The following is a 27,397-nucleotide window of genomic DNA, read 5'->3' as shown; positions in this document are numbered from 1 at the left end:
TGGCCGCTGCGCTCGAACTTGCAGTCTTTGTAACATGATATCTCAGCCAACAAGAAATTTGGGGCTACGGGCTGCTTTCAGGTGGCCAATGAATGGCCAGCGGTCGGCTAGAATAAATTGTCTTCGGCCGACAGCAAGCCGCTCTTTGTTTCCTCGCTTCTCGTTGAGAGACCTAACCGCGTGAGCCTTCAAGTTTGATAGCTCAGAAATTCATTACCTTTGCTTCCCCTCATTCTTACCCTCGATTTACTGTACGGAATTTTTTCTCCACATATGACCATACTCTTCATAAATAATTTTCGGCAGGTACAACCCATTGACCTCAGGTATAACCCATCTCGAAAAAAAACGTCAACATCGCACAATTCTTGAACATTATTATTAAAAGTTGCTTGAAATTTTCTACATCAGAACTATTTCAATGCAATGTTTACGGATTTTTCGTTACTGTCCACCAATTGCAAAAAAACAGGTGAAAGAGCATGAAAATTTTCAGATAGTCTTCACAATTACGAGTGGAGTAAAATTCAGCCTTATTTGTGAAGAAACTCAGTGAAGAGACGAGCCTGTCTCAAGGCTGCCTGCTTTCAATTATTGAACCCTATAGCTGTAGTAACATCGCACGTACATCGCCTTTAATGCATGGTGTTCAGGGGTGGCAGAGTGATTAAAATCGCCAAGATTGAAGCAGCGAGTTTGGGGTTCGAAAACCCCAAGTAGTTGTGAAAATTTTGGTCGAAAGCATCAAGATTGCAGGTTTTTCAGAATTGGTTTCAAGCCTAAATGGCCTAAGCAAAGCTATCACCACTATTAGTTTATTATCATACTGTATTAGCGTTTAAGGTGTTGCATTGTGGGGCTCGCATATAGATACGGACTTCTCTGTTAATGTAGGACGGTTGTCAAGTGGATAAATATGCGATCATATTCTGAACATGACACAGAACTGAGCATCGAATATTGCAGTCCCTGTATTATCAGATAACCTATCATCTGTTTATGAGACAGTAACGCTTGTCATGAGGAGGTTGACAAAACAACTGATGATAAACAAGTTCATTTTCAGTAAATTTACTGGTAAAATTCGTGTGCAACACATAACATTGTTAAACTTATTGGTTGAGTTTCCATCTTTTCTATCCTATTTGATTATTTTCATCGTTAACAAAATAAAATTCGTCTATGTTATCAGGTGCCACTTGAATTGCTTATCTCGAAGCATGAGAATATTGTACCCTACCGAGGCAGTCGCTTCTGAGACTTCACAAGAACAGGCGGTCTTCTGTTGCTACGGTTATCTTTCATGAACTCGCTTATTATGGCCTCCATAAGCCCACATGTGATGGTTTGATGAATTTTCATACGAATATACGCATGAAGTGGAGCATATTCTTTATTGTGATGTCGCAAGAAATGCTGTTAGTTTAGGTAACTCTATTTAATCTAAGCATTCTAAAACCGCTTATCTTAAATAAATTGTAATTAATTATTCATTAATCCAACGATATTACAGAAATTTGATTTTTGTGGCCGATCTCACGCGAAGGTAGTTTAAAAAAGATAGACTCCAGTTATTTGAACTATACTGCAATAGTCAAGATGTGGGTGGAGATTGTTTTGTTTTTTGTGTTGGTGTTGGTGTACGCGGTGCTGAGGGACAGGCGCCCCCGCAACTGCCCCCCTGGTGAGCGGATCTATATAATACATGTCATTCAATATATATCCCTGAAACTGCATAACATGTGAAGGAAATCATCTTCAATTCAATCTTTGTAACATATAAGTCTAATGTGTCGTATTCAGTGCATTATATATCAACTGTATTTGCACGCATATTGAATTTGAGGACATTATTTTTCTCTGGAACCTCAAAAAGATTTTACAAAGACTTGAAAACAATTTTCACATTCCAGGTCCAGTGGAAATCCCGTTTTTCGGACGAATGCCGTTTTTTGATGAAAAAATGGGAGAATATTTGAAAGAAAACTATGGTGACATTGTCTCGTGAGTGTCATCAATGGATATCTGATATAATGACTTGTATTCAAATGCTATATAGGCCGTCATGATTAAACTACGCCATGCCAGGATAAGAAAATATAGTATGGGGCACATTATAGGTAGGAAAAATACCAATTTATTTTTAATAGATTTTTGCGTTGCTAAAAGACGTGATTGAAGAGTTCCAATCTATAAAAGAAGGCACAGAGGAGTGTAAATAATTCTGTCTGTTAGCTGAAGTCATTGACAGAATTAGTATTTAGTAAGGAATAGCTGTCTCTATACGAAAAGCTCTATCCATATATAAGAGCACCTCACGCTATTCGGAATATGTATATTCTCGTAAATTTTCCTATCATGAAATTTGTATACACATTTTTTCTAGACTCGAATTTTCAAGATGGGCCATGAACTAACTAGCTCGTCGTTTTCATTTGATTTGATGATTTCAATTTAAAATTGAGTTACTGACGATGCTGGGGTTGCGTAACATTTTAATGATATATTCTTTAATGTACAGGTATCGCACTGGAACTTTACGTTCGGTTTTCCTTTTCGACTCTGACACCGCCAAGGAGGCCTTGGGCAGACTCGATTTCGCTGACCGCCCAGATTTTTTCTCCACTTTCAGCTTTGACGATCAAAAAACTGGAGGTGAAATTTTACAGATGATTCAAGTACCTCTGTAAATTAAATCCTTATACTATGTGCTGTGGGGCATTGGTAAAAATATGTGGGATACAATTTACAATTTGTGGCGCTTGAGCGCTTAATTTTCATCTTGAGCGCTTTCTCATTAACATTTTAACTAATTGTGTTGAACTGGACACAATGGAATCTTCGGCGCAAGCGCCATCGCAAACCGGGTGCATAAGGCCGGTAAGGACAAAATAAGTCGCATCCTTGCAGAACTTTACAGTCAGGCGCTGCGGTGGCATCGGACGTATATAGCTCGCTTCTATAATTTGAACATGCCTGCCTCTTGATTCCTATGGGCTGCGCTAGTACGACCGTTGTAGCAGGCATGTTCACCCGTGGCTGGCTCCCAGTAGGAGCACTGCAGAACACAGCTGTGGTCGATGCAAAAAGTGTACCTTTGCATTCTAGGATTAATTAATATGTTATGTTGGTAGCCGCACTAAACTTAATTTTCTAAAGTTAGACTACATAATGAGGAATGAGGACGTCATCACGGTTGGCGATGCCTTTGCGTAGAGTATGATGTAGAGTGCGATGCTGAGTACGATGTTAATTTATATGATCAGTCGTATGTCTGAGAGTAATGTAGCGGGACGTGATGGCTACACTTATACATAGGGTTTACACGCGGATGGTATAAAACAATTCAAAATGTATTCCAGGCCGAGATATATATTTACAGATTGGGAAATTTTGCCGTCAGTATAATCCACTTGGAATTATACGACAATGAACGCGAATAACAAAAGAATTCAGTGATGGAAGTCACGATCACAGTAGAAAGGAGGTTGGCTCTCGACTGAAGTGCAGCCACCTCAGAAAACAGTTCTACATGTACATCATTATTAACAGTCGTGATTTGAGAAGTGCGGCGACTAGAAAACTGAAACGCGGTACGTTACCATGAGCGGGCATATTTGGCCGCTCGCTACAGTAACACCAGCGCTAAGCAGCCATGGAGCAGAGGACTTGAATCCTATCGAAAATCTTATTCCTGTCAGCCGCTGGCACGAGGACGCCCCAAGCTCGCCTAGCGGCGTAAATTAGCGGCTCTGTGTCCGTCGGTTGCTGGAGCGAAATAAGCGCCGTTACAGAACCTTGTGAAATACCTGTCGAGCTTTGGGCGATCGTGGGGCGCGCGTACTTGGTACCTGATACGTTCGGGACAGAAACGGCCGAATCTGAAAAATGCGTTAAAAATGCACCCTCGAGTTTGAAACCGGAATATTTTCAGTTAATACAACTTTCAATCCCAACTTTCCACATTACCAGAACATTCTCTTATATTTGCCGCAATGCAAGATCCTCTCACATTCCCCGAGCAAAACAATCTTCAATATTCACCAGCAGTCAGCATTCTCACACATTTCCCAAATCCAAACATTCTTCAATATGCAATATCACTCAACTATCAACATTTTCCAATATTCAATACTGCTCAATATTATCCCACATTATCCATGAACAAAACATTATACCCATTTACCCGTACCAAGCACTCCTACCTATTGCGGTAGTAGCAGTACCAAATATTTACCACGTACGGCTGAGTAAAACATTAACTCACCTTAACCAGTATTGAACATTCTCTCATATTCGCCAACACCAAATATTCACATAAACTGTTGTAAGACGTGGGAATGCTAGCAGCGCGGTATTGAGTCCCTTAAGGTCTGTGACTCGTGCCAAACGTTTGGTTGTACCAAACGCCCTTTGCTTCGGCTAAGGCGTGTAAGTCAGAGACCAGACTGCGCTAGCGTCTTACAATTGTGTTTCGTATTGGGGAATGAAACACAGTAGGAGTTCTCCTTATTTACTAGAACTAGGTCTGGTGACCAGGTTAGGCGCTGTATTACAGATTTGTAAATGATTACGACTACAGGAGTTACTTAATATTGCAACGTCTTAGGTCAGTGCTAATAATATGCATATGTAGCTAAATCATATTTAACAGAATATCAACTGCAGTTGCTAATTGATAATGATGCTTAAGGCAATAACATGGATGATAATGTTGAGTTAGAGTTGGTGGGTAACTCTGCTAGAATTCACTAGGCTAGCAACGTTCCTAGAAAATGAGTTGCGGAGGTAACTTGTGGAAACGTATATGCATGGTCGCTACAGATATCCCCCTCCTAGATCGAAATAAGTTCGATCGATACTCTATGACTAGATTTGGCAAGGCATTTGCGAGTGGTGGTCGTCGTCACCACTCGCAACTCTCGTTTCCCTTTTAGTTGCAAGGAGAAACTCATTTTCGTGCAGTCGTTCCGAAGCTTTGGTTTGGTTGGGTTGGCTGTTCCGCAGACCTGAGGTTGCGGAATTATTTATCGCTGGGGCTGTGATGTTGCACGTGCCTTTGGTGTTAGCTTCAGTGTAACTGCAGATACAGGCGGTCTGTCGGTTGACAGGGATGTATGCGAGTCAGTTGAAGCAGCAGGGCTGACCGGTGTCAGGCTAGGAGATCCTGCGGTAGTCCCGGGCATGATGTAGAGGAAGGGCACGTGTATGGAACAGCCTTAGCGTTGACAGGTTTTTACACACTCCGCAGTCAGACGCAGTAGGTAGAGCTAGGGGGAGACGGGCTCCGTGTAGGGGCAGTTTCCGTTCACACGATGCAGTGATCGTTGCCCCAGTGCGGAGGGAGGTGAACTCCTGGTGAGATCTCCGGGTCGCCAGTTTGTAAGGCTGGCGGACTCCGTGTGGGAGGCAGCTTCCGTTCACGCGATGAGGTGATCGTTGCCCACCTGCGGAGTGGAGCGAGTAGTGGGGTGAACTCTCTCGAGAGCTCGGGGTCACCGGTTGTAGACAGTGGAGACTCTCTTGAGCTCGGGGTCACCAGTTGTAAGACGTGGGAATGCTAGCAGCGCGGTATTGAGTCCCTTAACGTCTGTGACTCGTGCCAAACGTTTGGTTGTACCAAACGCCCTTTGGTTCGGCTAAGGCGTGTAAAGGCCCGTTCACACTAGGGGCAACACATGAGAATCAAGTGCCTCAAAGCGCATGCAGAGGCGCTTTGCAGCCTCTGCATGCGCTTCTTGACCGATTGACGAGCTAGCGATTGACAGGGGCCATGCCTCATGAAACACAAGCGCGGCACTTAGTAGAGAGCTATTAAAGAATTGATATCACTTGTATGCTTAAATCGCAAATTAACTAAGAATTTAATTTAAATTAAATTAAAAATTTAACTCAAATTAAAAATCTAAATTAATTAAATAAAGAAATTCAATTCGTTCTATGGTTTCAATGTATCAATTTGTGACTTCTGATTTGTGATTCTAGATTCTACGAACTGACGATGGAGCTGGTCTCCGAAACGTTTTCTATAAAGATATGAATTTTTGTGGACTATTCTTTGCTTTTAAATTCTTAGTAGATAGCTGTCTGTGGTCTAGTAAGGTTGATTGTGTGCGCTGGTCCGGCACACCAAATGTCGACTAACACCACTCTCGTTTGCCAGGAATTTAAAAGCAAAGAAAATACCACAAAAATTCACCATATCTTTATAAGAGAAAACGTTTTCTCTTATAAAGATATGGTGAATTTTTGTGGTATTTTCTTTGCTTTTAACTTCCTGGTTAACTTGCGATTCAAGCAAACAAGTGATTTTAATACTTGCACTCTCGTTTGGAGTCACTCTCTAGTAGAGAGCCTAATTGATCTTTATAGAGAAAATGAATGCCTATGGAATGTTCGGTCAAAGGAGTACAAAATTTTTAAATAAAACAAGTTTCAACTTCATAACGTTCTTAGTTTTTTATTTATTAACAAATTAAAAGGGTTAGTTAATTCTGGTTCACCCTGTACATGGTCGCTACACTGTTATGCATTCTCCCGCAATAATCAGTTGAATTAGTCCTCGAAATTCTCCCAAATATTAGTAAAAAAAGCATATTGTATCTACAGAGCTTAGATCTAACCTTTCCAACATAGCACAGATTCAATATAGTAGCTAATTCCTCTTTCAAGGTATAAAGTACCTAATATATAGTGAAATTATTCACGGAAATGTAATTTTTCCCAATCCTGTGTACCTAAAATTCACGAAATACACACGTACAAATACCAATAGTTCGATTTCACTTCGAACAGTGTTCACAATAACGGAACCGTTCAACTTAGTTATACAAATTTGCACTGTAACCCTGTTGTAACTTTTCTTCAGCGGCAAGCTGTCCGCCGACCAGTTGGTAAGATTGCCAGATGCCACTACTCAACTTGAGCACGCGACGTTAATCGACTTGACGAATCTGAATCTAAGTTTTCGGTTCCACCGAAAACTTATTTATTTTAAATTTTAAGGGTTATTTTAGGGGTTATTTATCAGTCTTACTTCGAAAGCATGGGTTTTTAAGCCTTGCATGTAATTGTATAATTTGTGCGTGTTGCCGCAAAAACAATGCACACTTGTTGCTAAAACGCCACGCACATATATGGACATAGACGTAACACAAGCGTGTTCAGGACAACGTACTGTCCGCGTTAGATCGCGTATTGACGTTAACGCTGTTCACGCATGCGCTGCTGAAAACGCGCGTTGGCGAGCATTAATAACAACTCTATTGACATAAAAGTAACGCAAGCGTGTAGGAGATAACGCAATGCCCACGTGTTTTTTTATGCGCATGCAAAGCAATCGCTTTGACAGACACGTATTGCACGCGTGTTGAATCTCACGCAGCTCTCGCGTGAGCAACACGCACTCGATGCAAGCGCGTTGAAGGTAACGCAATGCAAGCATGTTGACGTACACGCAATGCAAGAGTGTTGAAACACTCGCGTGTTGATAAGTTCGTACCCATGCATAATGCACATGCAGCGTCACAACTAGAGGCAGGGGCTTGTCACGCTCGCGCTAAGAACTCATGCCAGCTCTTGAGCAGGGTAAGCCAATTGTAACCTTAACAGCCGCTGATTGCGCGTGTCATTTGACCCTTATATTTTTTCCCATGGAACTACCCAAAATAGCTCCTATTGGGCGGCTAAATAGAGGAGGCGGCCATTTCATATCCGATTCATCTCTAATCCGAGAGTTGCAACCGAAACCCGAACGACAGCCGCGTCTAAATTTTGACAGGGAATGCACTCGCCTTCCGAATATCTGGCTAAGGAACAAACAATAAATTTTATGAAATAAAAGGCTAACAAAATTAATTATAACTAAATAAGATTGAAAATAATCAAGTGTAATACTAAAAATAAGTAGATTATATTCCAATTTTAAGAACCACCTTATAATCACGTTTGACATGATTCAATATCTGCACGTGACTCGTGCTATGCATCTTCTACTTACTGTCATGTGTCTTGATATTCTGAACCGATATTTAAAGTGCCTGATTTTGGGACCTGCAAAGGCTGTTATTTCTGCTCACATGCCGTAATTGGCCACAAGAATGTGTATGCATTTTATATGAGAAGCCACTGACCGTACTCTCGACAATATACTCACTATTTTCTTTATTATAAGCAAATAATCGGTTATGTATGAACTACCTAAGATATTGACCAGATAAGATACAAAACGTCGTAGGCGACGCTTTTTCAGTTTTTTTTGTGATTCTCTTTGATGCACACTTTGCGAATAAAACACTGTTAAGTAGCTTGTTTACTGTAATATTTCTTTTCAATCATGTTATTGTGCTGCAAGCGCACCTCATATGCTTCATTTTAGTGATTCCAATTAATCATGAACTATATGATGTTACTTGGGTTAGGCATAATAAAGTTGGAATGTAGTACATCAGAGGTGCGGTGAGATTTGACAATCCCCACTCGTTGTAATTGGGTCGCAGATTTGAGATCTTCTGCTTTAATATGCCTTTAATTTATTTATTACTCAACTCAATTTTAACATTACAGTATAAGTATTACATGACAACGTAGATGCAACACGCGTTTATGACAGTAGTTATTTAGCACATCCACAATAAATTTTTAATAAATAATTCTACCTCCTCGTATAGAACGCATCAAAAATTATGGGTTTGGGCAGCAGTCAGGATTATTATTGCTTAAAGTTAATTCATGTTATGTGTAAAATTGAATTTCTATTGATCTTGCACCAGGTGTGATTGGCAGCAACGGTGCACAATGGCAGCACGACCGCCGTTTCGTGCTGCGCAACCTTCGCAATCTCGGTGAGATACACATCATAATTAACTCAGGCCATAATTTGAAATTGAAACACGAGAAAGACAAATTTCCAGTTGTGGGTCTAAATTGATATTCATAGAACGTTTTCATTTAAAGATTGGACTCCAATGTAAGCAATGAGCTTAGAAATGAGATCCCAATTGAGTACAAACAGATGGATGCTCGTCTCAGTGTTGTGTTTATACTTAGATCGACAAACGGCCAAAAATGGACGGCTCTGTGTTTCGGGATCATGATGTGGCTTCGAAATACTGCTTCTCATTAAATTCTGTCGCGCTGCAGTACAACTAACTCCTATTTCAGGCATGGGCAAGAGTTACCTGGAGGAAGCCATCAACATCGAAGCCAAGGCGCTGGTGGAAGACCTCAAGAAATACGACGGTGAAGCCATCAACTACCCCGACAGCTTCAGGACTGTGGCGCTCAACATCATCTGGCAGATGGTGGCTAGTGAGTTCTTAATGCAGATGTACCTTTATTTTACTTTCCATGTTAGTTTTCAACGGCGTGAAATAAACTGGGATATTTCCCGTCTGTGAATTTAATCCGGAATTGTAAGCAGGAAAATGTTTGACCAGTGATTGTTTATGCTACATGCTCGTTCAAAAACAGATTGTTAAAGTAGGAATAATTATTGACACAAATTTATTACCCCGAATTTTAATTTTCTTAAAGGTACTCGGTACGATCTTCGTTCCAACGAAGTTGAAACCATCTATCGCCTGACTAAAGAATTCCAGAACAACTTCTCCACGTTGTTGTTTCTGCCTTTGTTCATTCCTGCACTGAATCTTCTGCCTAAGCCCCTAAAAAATTTTATTTTTCGAGATTACTTGGTCGATGCTTTCGTGGAAGAAATGAAAATCGTCATAGACGTGAGTTTCTTTTATTGTTAAGGATGGATTGAAATCTTATGTGAAATCATTTTCTCTGTTATTTGCAATTTATTCCCGGATTCAATGGACAAGTCAAGTGATGGAAATGAGTTGAAATCTACTTGTCATGTCTCACTAGACGCTTAAGTAAGATAGGCACAAATACTAAATATTTTATAAACTTTTCGAGCAAAACACTAATTATTTCCACAGGTTTGATGATGTAACTGACTAAGTTTCAGAATCAATATTTATTCTATCTTAATCATTAGGATACAGTGGACAAGCACCTGGAGGACTATGACCCCGACAACCCCCGGGACCTCATAGACGAGTACATCAAAGACATGAAGACGAGCGAAGGGGACGAAAACTCCCTATTCAGGAGAGGAGGTAAACTGTTATAGTTGAATGAACTTTGGGCGGCAAACCCTTTAACGCGTAGACATGTCGGCAACGGGTTTTGGCATCAATGAATCCCAACAGTAAGGGTGATATACCGATCACAATTTTTTGTGGGAATTTGTAATTTTGTAATTTATCCAAATTAAGTAAATCAGTCACTCAGGAGCACTACAAATTTCTTGAACCAGAAATATAGCTTGCGTATTGCTCATTTCAGCTTTGAACCAAATCGTCAACGACCTCTTCGGCGCGGGCTCGGACACGGTAAATAATCAGCTGAAGTGGATGGCCTACCTGCTCGCCCGGTATCCAGAGTACGCAACGAGGATGCAGCAGCAAATAGACGCCGTCGTGCCCAGGGACCGCATGGTGTCGCTCAACGATAAGCCTAAGTACTGAATTTGCTAGTAATGAGTTGCAAGAAGTTTCATTTTTCAATCATTTTTCAATTTGCGTTGTCTATGATAGAACTGGCTGAAGCGTAAGTTCACGCACATAACAAAAATCGGGTAACGTCCAACCTTACGAACAGGGGTCGCTACGCTTGGCATAGAGTTTTCTTTAGTTTTATTGGTCACCCAATTGAAATGAGCGTCTGGTTAGAATCCCATTACCGACTTTTAACAACTTAGAATGTCTTAAGATTGTGGCAAGGGTTGGCATCAACTAGTTGTTCCGAGCTTAGAAGCTTCCTAAGGGCTTCATTTAATTTTAAGCGGACATAAAGCCTCTGATATGCGTGCTGCCCGGAGTCAGTAGCGGCACTTCTAGCAGATTCGGTTCCGTTTTCAAAATTTGTAGATGGTCGAGATCATTGATATCGGCTCGTAACTCATAAATATTTGCCAGCCATTCTTGCAATTTGGTTCTTGTTGAGAATTAAGTCTGTTAAAAGTCATATGGATTCTGTATCATAAAAATTCAGGTCAGTCTTGACCTTTATTGTCTAAGTATGAATTTGTTTGCAGCCATGAAATTCACCCAGATTTTAATACAATCAAAATCTGCAGTTTTAACATTTTCTCATCTAGCTTGCCATTAGTTGAGGCCTTCACCGTTGAAGCTCTGCGGTATGCCTCAATCCTGATCTTCAACGTCCAGAGGTCAGCTACCCGCGACACAAACATCAACGGTTACTTCATCCCCAAGGTAACGTTTTGAGCAGAGGGATATAAACATATTCTTCCAACTTGAAACCCATAATTTTCAGGTCCAAGTTAAATTCATGAACTATTTCATCACCTGTTTTGTGTTTTAGCATCTGTATTATGGTGACGATTGCAATACGAGTTGAAACTAATGGATGCAGGAATTTATTTAGTGCTATGAGAGGCACATCAGACACATCTTAACCAGCAAAACAGATTCGACAGAGTTTCTTTTGATTTGATACAGGACACCTTGATTCAAGTGGGAAACTACTCCATCCACCACGACCCGCGGTACTGGGACGACCCCCACAAGTTCTACCCTGAACGGTTCCTGGATGAGAGCGCCACTAAGTACACTGCCCCCAAAAAAGCCTTCTTTGCATTTGGATCCGGTGAGAATTGAACAATGTAGCACTCATCTGTTTGAAATTTTCATAATTTTTGTGAGTATTAGCTTCTGCCTTTAGCTACTTTTGCCAATAACTATCGTAAGAAATCTGCAATTGAAAGACTTATTTTTCATTGTTGTTGGGCAGACATGTTCCCCTGTCACTTGAAAATGTTAGGACATTAAGTATTTGGGCTTTACAAAGAATCTGGTTCATTATCCTGATGTAATCATATCACTCACAGTGAGTATAGGAAAAAAAGGTTAATAGTTGATTTGTTAAATGACAATGAATTTAACACATAACGGAAATTAACTTTTGATGTCTCGCCAGGTCGGCGTCAGTGCGTGGGGGAGCTGCTGGCCCGCATGGAGTTGTTCCTCTTCACCGCCGCCATCGTCCAGCACTTCGACGTGCGTCCCCCGCACGGCGTCGACCTCAGCCTGGAAGAATGCGCTAACTTGGGCGGTCTTCGTGTGCCAGCCGACAAAAAACTTATTTACAAACCGCGGAACTAACAATAACACCGAACTCTGCCAATGATGTCAAATTAACTACCACGTCCCCAGGTCAATATATTTGATCGAGTGTAGAGTAAACCTGGCTTTGATCGTAAAACGGAAGAATTAGAATTTTGGATCTTGTATTCCAAGGCACATAATGCGCATCAATTTCCATCAATACTCGAAGTCTTCCCAATAAAACAAAGAAACCTGATGTGTCCCGTTGCTGAAGTATATTTAACTATTTGTCACTGGCCCTCATCGGGCCTTTAAGTATTCAAATGGAATGTCAGCGGTGGACCACCTCTTCTCTGATACAAAATAAGCACATTAAGCGGGATTTATTTGTTGGTGTTGTTTTCATGCGCCTCAGAAACTTACTGACATGAATACTCCTACTCTTCCAATTGCCTCTCTGAAAACACAACAGGCCAAAGCATAAGCATGTATTAAGTAACTTAATTGTTGAATCAAGCATAACAAAAGAAAACACCCCATAAGTGAAAAGTGTATTACGCATCAGGACGGAACAACAGTTTCGCCTTACCAAAGGATGTAAGATTTAAAGTACGAGGTAGTAGACTATTTCATAAAAATTTGAAGCGAGGCTTTTAAAACGAAAAATGTTTATTAGTGTTTGATATATTAAAAGAATAAATTAAAATTTCGACCTTCCACGTAAACACTAATGGAAACTGCATCAGTGTTGCTTAGTTTATACACATGATTCAATGGTAACCGATGTCATACCTGTGTAAATATAAATAACGGTTGCCTAGTATTTCGTATCTGTGGGATGAGTTAATTATTTTTTTATGTTTCCACTTGTATGCCGTCTCGATTTAATAAACTCCAGAATGTTTTTCAACGCCTGAAATTTATCCTCAAAACATAAAATACGCCACTTGTATGTAGTTAATCAGATGAAATTTAAAATAATAGAACATTTTACACATCCGCGTCATTTCTACGATTTCATTCGTGATTTCTACGAGCATCTACACGACTACGTGTAGATGCTCGTTTACAAACTATACGAGCACCTACAGGAAATTTATTTCTTACAATGACGTGTTTTCGAAATGTGAAATTTAAAACAGACCTGCCGGCTTCAAATAACATTCGTGAAAGCTTGATCGTTCTGTTATGAGCATCGCATGATGTATCATTATTGCTCGTTCTCATTTACTTGATTTAACTATGTTAGATGCATCTCTATTTCGTAACTAATTTTGGAAGAATGCAATCCAGATTATTGAAGATGAACCGGAATTGTATTCTTCACCATGACCAGTACCCTAGGTAATTCCTATGAATTTAATTAATAAGTTATAGGACTTTCATGTAGAATTCTAACAATAATTTTTGACTGAATATTCATGACAATCTTTGCGTCAATATAAGTATTGTTATCAATGACGAGGCAGTGTAAATGCTACTCTGTCCTGGGATGAAAAGCTTGCAGCTTTCGTAGCTGTTGGAATTTACTTAATTGACCCGTGGACCAGCAAATAGAGCAGGAAAATTATATACAATGACGGAAACAATAGACCGGTTCAACAAAATTTTGACAGAATGACATACCACGAATATAAAGCAAGTGAAACGTATATGAATCTACTGAACAATAGGTACATGATTCAAAGGCCGAGCGATTTAACATGACTTACATTGCTTTTCAAGGGGTCCGAAACTAAATAAAGATTGCGATACGGACAAAAAGGCAGCTCTGAGATGAATGAAGGCTGACAGGTGACATAAGCCTAGACGCCACCAAAGCGCCTGGTTGATGGTTCTCTGCACAATTATTAACTTTACTCACGGTTTATTATATTCAACATAACCATAACCATAATACGTTTTTGAAGAGTAAACAGTACGATTCGGAGCCCACGGTGACGGTAAACTAGTGTGAACATGAACGCCTTTACCAGAAATGAAATGCTTATCAAGATTTTGGAAAGATCATGACTGCTTCAAAGTAAAAAAACTCAAGGAATAGATTATACATGAAAAAAAAGTTATGTAATCGTCTTTTTAATACTAACGGCTGAAAACTGTCCATAAAATTGTATTTAAGATACGAAATTACGAGGTACAAGGTTGAAAAATGAGGACACAAATATGTTATAAGATCACAGTCTTCTCAAAGAGCCACCGAACGTTCACTTGAGTGATGAAGAAATCTTTGATGTTTGTATCACGGATGTATCGGACCTCTGGACCCATGAGAAATACTAACATTAAAAATCATCTTCGTTCTAGGATGCTGCACTACAATTATATCCTGCGGTCCTCCACCAGTAGCGCCGGCAACCGCCGGGTCACTGCAGTTTCTGCTAAAATTTCATACAAATATACTGATTAATTGCTTCATGTTCTCAGAGGTGCATGGGCAGTAGCGCGCTACACGTAGCGGTAGCGGCGCTACATTTCAAAGTAGCGCTGACCAGCTCTGTATATTCTTGATCGTGATGTTGCAAAAAATGCTGATTGTTCAAGTAATTGTATTTAATGTAAGCCTCCTCAAGCCGCTTATCTTTAATAAATTGCACCTAACTAATAATTATTCATCAATCCAACAATATTACAATGACCTGATCTTTGAAGCCTATCGCAGGCGAAAATAATAAGTGATCAAAGATAGAGTCCAGTTATTTTAATTAAACCGCAATAGTCCAGATGTGGGTGGAGATTGTGTTGTTGTTTGTGATGGTGTTGGTGTACGCGGTGCTGAGGGACAGGCGCCCCCGCAACTGCCCACCTATAGTGAGTATATGTATTCTTAAAATCTTTATGTATTCCAGATATATATATGGAAATGATCATCAAATGAAACAAAAAAATTTTTTTTGCACTCCGAAAAATTTTATTATACAATAATTATTTTATTAAAATCGTTATAAACAATGGCTTCAGGTGGTTTTTTCAGAGTTATTCATTTTTCGTTGTAACATCCGAATTCTCTTCCCCAATCCTGGAAATTCATTTTCAGGTCCAGCGAAGAACCCGTTTTTTGGACGACGACAGTTTTTTTATGAGAAAATTGTAGAATATTAAAGGCCACATTACGGTGGTATTGCATCATTAGTATCAGTGATCGATTTATGAAAAAATGTTCTTGCGTAATTAATGCATATGCTAGAATCTGATTCATTCAGCGCCGTGATCGTCTCGATATAACTCTCAGCCTCCATTATTAACTCAGTCTATCAGTAACTTCATAGGCCGATTCATTCATCAATCACGAAACTTTAAATTGTAATCAATGCGTTAATTTGCTGAAAATAATTTCAATATGGACCATGCTTGGGAACTAATACATTGGTGGAAGGCCTCAAGAAGTACGGCGGTGAAGCCATCAACTACCCCGACAGCTTCAGGACTGTGGCGCTCAACATCTATCATCTGGCAGATGGTGGCAAGTGAGTATTAAATTCTGTTATACATAACAATTCTCCATACATACTAATTTTCGAATACATTAATCAATCTGGACCATTTTTCGTTTAAAATAGCAATACGAAAATTTTGGACCAAGAAGAAAATATATCAGGTACAGATTTCTTCTCAAACTCAAACATTCTAGTCGAATTATCGCAGAAAAAAAAAATAATAAAAATGCTCTGCTTTCCTCCAGGTACTCGGTATACGTTCTTCGCGCTAACGAAGATGACACAATCTATCGCCCAACAAAAGACTTTCAGAACAATTTCTGGTCGTGGTCATTTGTTCCTTTGTTCATTCCTGCTTCGGATCAATTTAATTTAAATTGATCCTGCTTCGGATCAATTAAATTCATGCCCCTCAAAAATCTTTTTTTCCGGCGATGGCGGGATTGAGGTTTTGGAAACCGAAATGAGCAATGTTTATAACGCGAGTTCATTGAATCGTTTAAAGTGTATTATTTCTGGATAATGAAACCTTTTTTATAATTATTATCTACAATAATTTGCATGATGCCTAATCTGCAAGTCGTTGCTACAAGTTGAAGTCAACAGCGATGACATGTTAGATGATATAATAAATTAAACCTGTTCAACATTAAGTTTTTCTTCGAGAAAAATGTCGAGGATATATTGTAAGGAGTAGGAAAACAGCTTATTTAATAAAATTATCCAATTTCAACCGTTTTAGTTAATCTATGACAAGAATTGCATCATCTCCCATCATTTCTACTAGGGACTAGGAAGCCGTGGACAAGCACCTGGAAGACTATGACCCCGACAACCCCCGGGACCTCATAGACGAGTACATCAAAGACATGAAGGAGAGCGAAGGAGACGACAACTCCCTCTTCAGGAGAGGAGGTGAGGGAGCTCATCGTGTCATAAATGCGACAGTTCGCGTTATATGAACACTGTTACATCGGTCTAAGCCGATATGGATAAAGAATGCAAATGCTTAATCAGAATGAAAATAGTTCAATGAGATGAGTCGGTAAGTAATTTTTAGTATAACAAAGAAATCTGATATTCACCAAGATAGAATGGAACCCGGATCTTCTGAAGATTTAAATTTATTTCTTGTGGACGGATTATAAGAGTATCGTTCTTCACATACATCAATTTTGGCAATTTAGTTATCGTCGAAGCATAATTTGTTATACTGTTGAAATTGTTGGTAAATAGAGCGCTGCGTTGATTTTAGGTGAAGTAATGTTCCGTCAAATGGACAATAATTTAAAATTCAACGCAGGTCACAGGAATGAAATCTCCAGTATACTCCAGGACGATCGTATCTCGAGGACTTGTATGGTGGGAAAAGGAGATAAGTATATTACCTTTTTTTATTCGTCAATTCGATGCTGCTCAGTATCTGTGATGACTTAGATTAGATAGTTTATGAGGCGGTAGTATCCATTGGAATTCCATGTTCAATATATCGCTATATTTATGTAATTTTATCTCTTGTTATTTTTCGTATACCTAAATGGAATGTGATACATTGATTGTACATTTTTTAACGTTTCCTAGCTGCTTGGCGCAGGATATATTTAGAGGATGTTAAGGTTACCGTGCATCGGATCATACTCGAGAATTCAATTTTATTTGTAGTGCTGTAAATCATGCGACATTACAGATGGAATTAAATGATTCTATATATGATTTTAGAGTGGGGAAGTATTAATTTTATTTAAACTGAAAAGTCTACGCTCCCTTTAATTTTCAAAACGCGAATTGAAACGGGATGCTCCGTGCTAAATAACGGATTGATTTCAAATTAACTCTTTGAAAATTATTTACCAGACCCCCAGAAACGAGATTTTCGAATGTCAGGCATTATCTATACAAAGCAACATTGGATAAACCTTAACCAGTATATTTTTCAAATTCAACTAACATTTCACATCTGCACTTAACATTAAACTGTACACATGTTATATATCAATGATGACCATATACAGGCGCCAGACCACACAGTGAAGTCTGTCCATAATTGGTAGCAAATTTTCCACTGAACGCGCGGGCTCAGCTGCCACTGAACACGCGGGCTCAGCTCCCACTGAACGTGCGGGCTATATAAGCTCCCACTGAACGCGCGGGCTCAGCTCCCACTGAACGCGCGGCCTCAGCTGCCACTGAACGCGCGGGCTCAGCTTCCACTGAACGCGCGGGCTTAGCTCCCACTGAACGCGCGGGCTTAGCTCCCACTGAACGCGCGGGCTTAGCTCCCACCTGTCTCTTATACACATCTAGATGTGTATAAGAGACAGTGGCTGCCACTGAACGCGCGGGCTCAGCTTCCACTGAACGCGCGGGCTCAGCTGCTATTGAACGCTTGAACGCGCGGGCTCAGTTGCCACTGAACACGCGGGCTCAGCTCCCACTGAGCGCGGCCACAGACAACAACAGAAAGGTTCAGCAAGTGATGGCGCTGAAGGCGGCGGTTGGCCTTGGCTTGCGATGTGAGCTGCATGACGCAACAGCGCCTGGCAACCGAGGCACCAAGCTAGCTAGTGTCGCTGCATGGTGTAAAATAATAAACTTGAGCTGCAGCAATAACCCCTGGGAGTGAAGTATCAACCCTCAGGAGAGAAGTAATAATCCTACGAGTGAAGTAATAACCTGCGGAGGGAAGTAATAACTCCAAGAAATTAAGTAATAACCTCTGGGGTGAAGTAATAACCTCTGTATGGAATTAATAACGCCCTGCAGTAAACCTTAGGCAGCATTGAATAATATGACTGATGACAGTGAATAGGAATTTAAAACCCATGTTCTGACTAACTCTAAGCAAATAATCCACTAGAAAGATTCACCCAGGCATTTTCAACAAGCATTATATATCCATATTAATAACGAAATCCACCTGATGATGCCTAAATCCTACGTAAAACTAAAAGTGGCCTCAATGCATTACATATCAGACATTAACAAACATTATAGCTCGTACTCTTTGGGAGCCTCTATCGTTGGCGGTGGCCTTCAACCACACTTATTAAGTAATAGAACTTATAGAAGGTTCAGTGTGCTTCCTGCACTGCTACATGATGGTGATGTGTTGTGCGCTCTGCGTTTGTTTTGTTGTGAAGCGTGGGTGGAGTTAGATTCTTGGTGTGAACTACGCAGCATTCTTGTACATACAGGTAACTTCATTAAACGATCGAAGCTGCGGTTTTGAATAATGTTAACACGTTCTTGTTCCAATTTTCTCTGTGCCTGTGAAATTTGCTACTTAATCGAAAGATGACACTCCGCAAGTGTTGTAACATCTTCAGTCGATTGATCAATCACATTATATTATGATATCACTTGTTCCCAAAATCAACTGTTGCGTGACTTGCGTCTCTATGATTTTACGACAAAGATGTTGCTGTGTCATTCCCTCATGCAATTGCAAGGTTAGACGCCGTTCACAGCGCTGGTAACTTAGTAACATTCGCAGGACACGACAACTTCATGTTATATATGAAGGAAATAATAATTTCGTAAGATTCTTTACAATTTCTACAATAAACTAATAATATATTATAAATCGCAACAGTTGAAATTATTTATTTATCCTTGTCAAATTATAGGTTCTATCAAGGAAAGGTATTGTTATTAAAGGAAGAAAAATCGCTTTATCGTTTACACTCTCAGAATCACCAGGTTTATAAAGCAGGTGTGTGTCTGTAGCTCGTAAGACCAGAGCAAACTTATGAAGTCTATGGCAAATACTTAAAAATATTGTGTTACGCACTTTGGCTTGCTTAGATGCTGAGTTCAGTGTTGTGTGAAGATGTCAATCAAACGTTGTATCCCCCTTCCGCTTTTAAAATAACAATAATCAAGTTTTTCAGGAACAGCTCAGCAACAATCGTTCTTCTATATTTTGTAACAGTACTTAGTGAATCGTGAAGTCACAGTCCTTCTTACTTTTAATAATTCGCCGAAATACAAACGCGAACAATTATGCCCAATGGCGTTTATATCAAGTTACCATATGAAAATTTTCAATGGAATCTTCCTCACTTCACTGAACTTCATCACATGCAGCTTGCAGGGTAGATCGGCAACTTGAATCTTGTGATCATCATATCATGCAGTGAATACTTCACTGAATGCGGTTTCAAGAGAAATTATTTTCCTACGCATTTCACAAATTCAATCATGGTATTCGTGCAGTGTAATAATTTATTAGAGTGCTGATGGATTATGAAAATTGTGAATTTTGATTATTTTTCGTGTTACTTGTATGGAGCTTCTAATGATAGTGATTAGTTAAAGATACTGCGGGTCAAGAGAACGACTTGTCAAGATTGATCGTGATGTGAAATCAAATGTCACTTCTTTTTAGGAGGAGATATCACATGTACAGGTCGCGCTGTTGTCGTTCATGTGTTGGGGTTTAATTCCGTAGGGTTGGAATTAAAGGTTGAAAGGTTCGTAAGTTTATTGACACGACCGAGGAGGAAGACGCTGAGGTAAAGACTGACGTAATCTGATTTACGTCATTTAGTAAACAATGTGTAACGCGTAGTTACTGGTTCTACATGAAAATATACAAATGTAATTAATTACACAAATTGCACACTCTATTTGTTGCTGATGGCCACACGTGCCAGCCATTTGATGGGCGACGCTGTTATTATTCGAATTTCAGAGATAACGATAAACAACTGCTATATACGATAAGCAACTGCTATAAGCAACTGCTATTTTTCTACTATATGGCAGAAAAATTTGTACGCTGAAAACATCAATTACTGGAAGCATAACGGCAAAGTACAATTTTACCCTAGCGAAGAAAATAAATCAGTCAAATATTCCTGACAGATACCATCAGATTCCAGTCTTTTTACATAAAAATAGTTTCTTTCGACTTTATAGGTGAAAAAATAATTATCAAGATGTGGGTGGAGATTGTGTTGTTGTTTGTGTTGGTGTTGGTGTACGCGGTGCTGAGGGACAGGCGCCCTCGCACCCTCCCGCCTGGTGAGTCTTAATTTTTAGTCTACTTTGTAAATATTCATGAAATTAAACACATTGTGAGCTGACTTCTATACAATTTTCATATCAAAATTGTTGACTTAACCCTGTTATTATACATTGTATCCCTGAACCAATGAACTGTAATCGTTGCTTCGAGTCTAATTGATGTATCATTTTTGCCGAAAGCTGCCGAATCTTAACGTTGGATATCTTAATTTCAGGTCCCGCGGAGATCCCGTTTTTTGGGCGACTACCATTTTTCGATGAAAAAACTGGCGAAAATTTACGGAAAAACTACGGTGATATCGTCACGTTAGTATCAATAATTTTTCACGGAAATAACTACCATCATTTAATATCATCAGCATTAAATTCTTCACTTCTATTAATATTATCTATGCATTCAAATTATCATCCATAGCGTGAATTGGCAATTCGGGTAGAATAATACTATTTCATGTGTAAAGATTTAACTCGAAGAAATTTTCATAAATAACTTTTTTCTTTCGGTCACTTGGTGATGCAATTACAATTGAAACTGCGTAAATATGAACAAATGTTTATTGATTTCAACACTATTTCCTTAATCTGAAACTCTTTTCTACTATTGATGCTGCGTAAATATGAACAAATGTTTATTGAGGTTCAACACTTTATTTACTTAATCAGAAACTCTTTTCTACTACATTCAGTTGATTTTGTTGAGTATAATTCCGAATTGAGACAACTCATTACTTAGCTACATGATGGACGTGAAATTTCACCTACTCCCAACTACCGCAGGTATCGCACTGGGACGTTACGCTCGGTGTTCCTGTTCGACTACGACACCGCTAAGGAGGCCTTGGCACGACTGGAGTTCGCCGACCGGCCGAGTTTTTTCTCCACTCTCAGCTTAGACGATGAAAAAACTGGAGGTAAACATTTTGATTTGAACCTGCTAATCATTTAATTTTTTCAAAGCATGTCCATTACAAACAAAAACATATTTACATATACGTAGGAGAGATATCAAAAGACACTACCAGTGGCTAAAATGGTACGTATGCCTGCGGAGTTAAAGGACGAAGTTTATAGCTGGGTTCTATAATCTACTGTATATAGAAATTTCAAATATCATTTGTTAGAACGAGGTTTCTATATTTGATACTAGATACTCACGTGTATTGTCGTTTTCGATCGTTAAAATTGAAAGCTGATATACAACAATTAACATTTCATGCACGTGCATGGTACCCGAAGAACCAATTCCCAACGTTCTCGCTACTCATCAATCCATCTGCCGGAATTAGATCACCGTTGGAGACAATAGACGAGTATAAATATCGGAATTGTATTCGACGTATGTGTTTATTCAGTGAACCTTTAAACGTTCAACTTTCATGTATGCCCCACCAGGTTTGGTTGGCAGCAACGGTGTACAATGGCAGCACGATCGTCGATTTGTGCTGCGCAACCTCCGCAACCTCGGTGAGATTCGGGCTAAAAACTGAAAATAAAATCAACGTGGAGAACTTCAGCTTACGAAATGTTCAAATTTGTACACAAAATCAGGGTCTATATCCTTTGTCTCCTAGATACGAAGGTTAATCAACTATTTTGACAAATTGCATACAAATGTATTTGTAAATTATTGACTCTAAATTTAGTAAAGCGCTTCCAGGCCATGTAATTTTAATAGGCCTGGTAAAATATATTTTCTAGGTAATGTATTTTCAATCTTGTGTATACCACAGTCAGAACCTCCTCAACTTTGAATTTATTTTGATGAAATATATTTGAGTTTATCGAATTTTTCCAGAAGAATTAGCTGACTTCGAATAACAGTTTTCCCATTAAGATTCTACCGAGCCTTTGTTGAAAAAACTTCTCCGTCAGGTATGGGTAGGAGTTACCTGGAGGAGGCCATCAACATCGAAGCCAAGGCGCTGGTGGAAGACCTCAAGAAGTACGGCGGTGAAGCCATCAACTACCCCGACAGCTTCAGGACTGTGGCGCTCAACATCATCTGGCAGATGGTGGCTAGTGAGTTAACTAATGGATTAAATTTAAAGATACATACTTTTACGGACTGTTCGTTCATGATGAACTGTAAGTTTTTAGGCTTGTGAAAGAGTACTTGAACGCAGTCATCAAAAAGTCTTATTTTTTGTTTGTATTCAAAATCACACATTTCTTCAAAACGAACTGTAAATTAACAACGCGTACCTCAAACAAGTTCTTCAACATATCCAGAATGTTAATTCGTAATTTGGAAGCGATTCAAACGACAACACATTAACACTGATGGAAGACATTAATAACGTAAGTCGAACGAATCTACTAATCAAAGAGCAAAAGTGAGGAGCTGATGGATGTTGGACCTTCTCCCTATAGTCGGAAAAAATGAAATGATCAAGAGTTTAGCCAAAATCTAATGATCGAGATACACACAATAATGCGATAAAAACAACGGCTAAACTAGTTTTCAAATGTCTGAAAAATATGTGCCGATTTCCAACTACATATGAAAAAATGTAAATACAGATTTTGTCTCTAATTAATCAGTATTTACTTACCGTCGTTTGATTATTGCAGGTATCATATAAAGAAAATTTAAAATATTTTATTTCTTTCAGGCACTCGCTACGATCTGCGCTCCAGTGAAGTCGACACCATTTACCGCCTCACAAAACAATTTCAGAGAAACTTTTCCGTGTTATCGTTACTTCCGTTTTTTATTCCTGCGTTGAGTCGTCTGCCAAATCCAATTAAAAATTATCTTTTTGAAGCAGACATGTTTAAAGTGTTCATACAGGAAATGAGAAACGTCGTTAACGTAAGTTCCGTCTGTCGTTAAAGATACATGTATGTACCTGGCTGATTGATATACCTAGAACGCTTCCCTCTCCTGCCTATTTCGGGACAGATTCTTCAATGAAATTTGGAGTATCAAAACAAAAATTTCATATAGAAGGAAAAATAACAGAAGTCACTGCATCAATGAAACAAATTTCCAAATCTGATAAAAATGCTTCCTGAAGCATCTTCAATAGGTCGCCATATAATTTTGTTAAGCATAATAACTAATGGGCCGCCATTTCCTACCCAAGGGAGCCGTGGACAAGCACCTGGAGGACTATGACCCCGACAACCCCCGGGACCTCATAGACGAGTACATCAAAGACATGAAGGAGAACGAGGGCGACAACAACTCCCTCTTCAGAAGAGGAGGTGAGTGAACTCATCTTGAACTAAATGCCAACCGGTATAGGATGGATTGGGCAGGTTGACTTTTTGGTAAACATGTCATCATTTGTTTTTGTTTTAGTTCGAAATCGACAGGGTCCTGTGTATTGTTATAATGGTATTACGTTGGAGACGCGCATAATAATTGAGATTATTTATTTATGGGAATGTTGAATTTATAATTTTGAGGATATTTTCATTCATTTATTCACGGCAAAACATTCGCATCATAATTAATAAATTATTATGGAGTTCTGCACCTATATTGAGAAAAGGTTTGCGGCTTATAGGGAAAATGAAGAGAGAGACGAGAGTCTGACCAGAGAGGGAGCATCAGCCGTGAGAGATTGACCGAAAATTCACGACAATCTTATGACAGTTGAAAAGCCGGTTTCTTTATTTTGACTCGTAACTGTTGACCGCATTCCATTGTTCCCATCTATTGCTAAAAATTAAGGAGACCTAGCTGCTTACATCTATAATTTGAAATCCTGTCTCCTTTGGAAAAATATAGTTACAACCATCAATCAGTGTGCCAGTTGAGATTACCGCCGGCTGCGGTAATCTGAAAGATAAATTGGGAAAAGAGCGCTTACATCCTCAAGAACTTCCAACCAAGTTGTCGCAGTGACGTAACTTCTACGTCACAGAACATCCAAGGATCTTTTGGTGGGATACATTCTGTGTTATCGCGGTAATACAAAAGCTGAAGCGACATGTGTAAATGACAAGTGTTCCGCCGATATATTTTCATTAAAGATGTTAGCTGACATTCTTTTACTGCCAGTGCTCCATCAATAGTCTTTTATCAACGCAATGTACAGTAGACTTTCGATTACGACCAGTACGTGTTAATGGTTCCCCGCAACATTGTGATGAGTAAAATCAATTTTTAGTAGCTTCTAGCAGGATAGCTCAATCGGCGTTGCTCCAGACCGAACACTCCTGCACTCCATATGCCAATTAAAGAACGACTTGTTCCACCTAACATATGATATTATATATGGAAGGAAAAACTCTTAATTTGCTTCTTAATTTGCTTAAAAATATTTGTCTTCTGAATTAAATTTATGGATGCCGATTTAAAAATCAAATTTGTATTTGACTGTGCTATAATTAAACCACCTATATATTTCGTAACAAATTGAGTAGCAATACAAACCTTCCATAACTGGAAAATATTATTCATTTATATATCATCCCGATGTAGACTATTTTGACGGTTATTTAAAAATATATATTACATCGTGTCGGAGTATATATCTTAATCTATACTTAAATAGAAGCTATTAAAGCTCAAACGAAGTCTGACCTTCGAAAAGTTTACTACCTCAAGCATGAACTTTTAAAGAAGTTGCATAAATTCAAATTTCCGCTGGTGTGACAGTTTTCCGGAGTTTTCCACAGAAAAATCTTTCTATAATGGTGATGCGCAGATTCATCCAGACGCTGAAATTATTTTCAGAGTAATTTTAGGCTTAAATTTTAAACTGTGTCCACAATACCCTTGATTTGTACTACTGTCATTTCTCAAAGTTCAAAACCTTCACCAGCTTGACACTGAATATTGTATTTTCGAAATGTCGCTTTCCATACAATTTCATTTGGTAACCTGGTTTTTATCTCCCGGCGCCCGTAAGAAATTTTGTTTGACTCATTGAAAAAAAGGAGGAGATTGTTAATAAAAAGCATGCTCTGGGCTTCAATCAACTTGCATAAAATTCTGAAAATACATATACGTATACAAGATAAAAGCAGATTTATTTGTTAAAAGCAGATAAATCTAAGACTAATAACATATCCAATTCCTGTGAATCATGAGTACTCATACGTCTGACCTCTCTCAGCTTTGAATCAAATCGTCAACGACCTCTTCGGCGCGGGCTCTGACACGGTAAATAATCAGCTGAAGTGGATGGCCTACCTGCTCGCCCGGTATCCAGAGTACGCAACGATGATGCAGCAGCAAATAGACGCCGTCGTGCCCAGGGACCGCATGGTGTCGCTCGATGATAAGCCGGGGTACCGAATCTATTAAATGTGTTAACATTTGGTGATATCCTACTTTGATTATGAAATTCCTTGTAGAGGGTCGAAGCGAAAGTGCTTTGAATACAATGTAAATGAAATCAAAACGTGCTGACATTTTGCTCAGCTGAGATTTTTACGAGTACAGTTATAGGTAATACCGCCTCTCTCTTCTAGCTTACCATTGGTTGAGGCCTTCACAGTTGAAGTTTTGCGGTACTCTTCTATGCTGGTGTTTAACGTTCAGAGGTCCGCCATCCGCGATGCAGAAATCAACGGTTACCTCATTCCCAAGGTGAAACCTTGGTTTCCCTCTGAGTAGAGAGCGATTTTAAAACAATCGTACCTATATTCATAATCCATGAATCCCCTTCAATTATTTTCCAAAACTGTTGATATTTAGCAAAATATACCGTTTCGCACTTTTACTCGTCTCCATTGGATGAACGATTGCTGTTTTTAATGAAAACATTCCGCAAACAGTTTCCTTAACCCAGTAATTCATATCTCTAAATAGAACATTGTGCAGTGCAAAACTCAGTCGTTGCTCAAAGTTCCCACTTTATTACAGGGCACAATGGTGATTGTGGCGAACTACTCCATCCACCACGACCCGCGGTACTGGGACGACCCCCACAAGTTCTACCCTGAACGATTCCTGGACGACAGCGCCACCAAGTACACTGCCCCCAAGCAGGCCTTCTTTGCCTTCGGATCAGGTAGGACACTACACTCGGTCACTAACAATGCTAGTTAATTGTCGCGGATTGAATGGAAAAAACTTATCCATTGTCTACGCACAAACTAGATTAATCCTCCCGGAAATGACTCAAAATTTTCTTAACAGGTGATGATTCAAGGAATCTTGTTCTTTAGTCCTTTGCGGATCTGTAATTTCTGATTAGAGACGTTAATTAATTATTTACATCTTTTCATTTAACTTTATTGAAGATAAATTGAATAAACATACGAACATCCCAACAGGTCGGCGTCAGTGCGTGGGGGAGCTGCTGGCCCGCATGGAGTTGTTCCTCTTCACCGCCGCCATCATCCAGCACTTCGACGTGCTCCCTGCGGACGGAGTTGACCTCAGCCTGGAAGATTGTGAAAACTTGGGCGGTCTTCGTGTGCCAGCCGACAAAAAACTTATTTACAAACCGCGGAACTAACAATCACGCAGAACTCAGCCAATGATGTTAAATTAATTACCACATCCCTAGGTCGATATATTTGATATAGAGTGAAATGTAAATCTGGCATGTTGGTAGCATTGATCTTAAAGCGAACGCGGGCGTCAACAACAGCCAAGAAGTCTTCCTTAACTGTGGAGGCATTCGCGTGCCTGCTGACTACAAGCTTATCTACAAACCTAGAAACATATAACTAATCCTCGCCCATACTATAAGCCAATTTTATTATAGTCAGGTCAAGATTCGAGGGATAAATTGTAACTCAATAAGTCCGGTTGTCAGTACTAATCTCCAAATGGAGAACGCCTAAACAATTCTCACTTTTTGACGTATATACACGTCTTAACATATT

The 27,397-nt window shown here is 39.4% G+C and overlaps 2 protein-coding genes across 2 annotated transcripts; both read left to right on the top strand.

Moving 5' to 3' along the window:
* The first annotated feature begins 1,273 nt into the window (after window positions 1-1,273).
* On the top strand, window positions 1,274-13,045 carry LOC108682009 (cytochrome P450 2L1-like). The gene is made up of 11 exons (XM_018171098.2): window positions 1,274-1,684; window positions 1,914-2,004; window positions 2,522-2,655; window positions 8,772-8,843; window positions 9,163-9,309; window positions 9,535-9,734; window positions 10,007-10,127; window positions 10,357-10,531; window positions 11,171-11,288; window positions 11,535-11,682; window positions 12,013-13,045. The coding sequence occupies exons 1-11, from the start codon at window positions 1,600-1,602 to the stop codon at window positions 12,195-12,197; spliced, it is 1,476 nt and encodes a 491-aa protein (XP_018026587.1). The 5' UTR covers window positions 1,274-1,599; the 3' UTR covers window positions 12,198-13,045.
* A 7,345-nt stretch (window positions 13,046-20,390) lies between these two features.
* On the top strand, window positions 20,391-27,028 carry LOC108682012 (cytochrome P450 2L1-like). Its single transcript, XM_018171100.2, has 11 exons — window positions 20,391-20,602; window positions 20,821-20,911; window positions 21,383-21,516; window positions 21,998-22,069; window positions 22,478-22,624; window positions 23,218-23,417; window positions 23,692-23,812; window positions 25,675-25,849; window positions 26,033-26,150; window positions 26,427-26,574; window positions 26,840-27,028. The coding sequence occupies exons 1-11, from the start codon at window positions 20,518-20,520 to the stop codon at window positions 27,022-27,024; spliced, it is 1,476 nt and encodes a 491-aa protein (XP_018026589.1). The 5' UTR covers window positions 20,391-20,517; the 3' UTR covers window positions 27,025-27,028.
* Window positions 27,029-27,397: the final 369 nt, after the last annotated feature.

This window comes from Hyalella azteca, unplaced genomic scaffold (genome assembly GCF_000764305.2).
Source record: "Hyalella azteca isolate HAZT.00-mixed unplaced genomic scaffold, Hazt_2.0.2 contig6372, whole genome shotgun sequence".
In the NCBI taxonomy this organism is placed as follows: Eukaryota; Metazoa; Arthropoda; class Malacostraca; order Amphipoda; family Hyalellidae; genus Hyalella; species Hyalella azteca.
The sequence above is the reverse complement of the archived record's forward strand: the minus strand, read 5'-3'. Positions and strand labels throughout refer to the sequence as shown.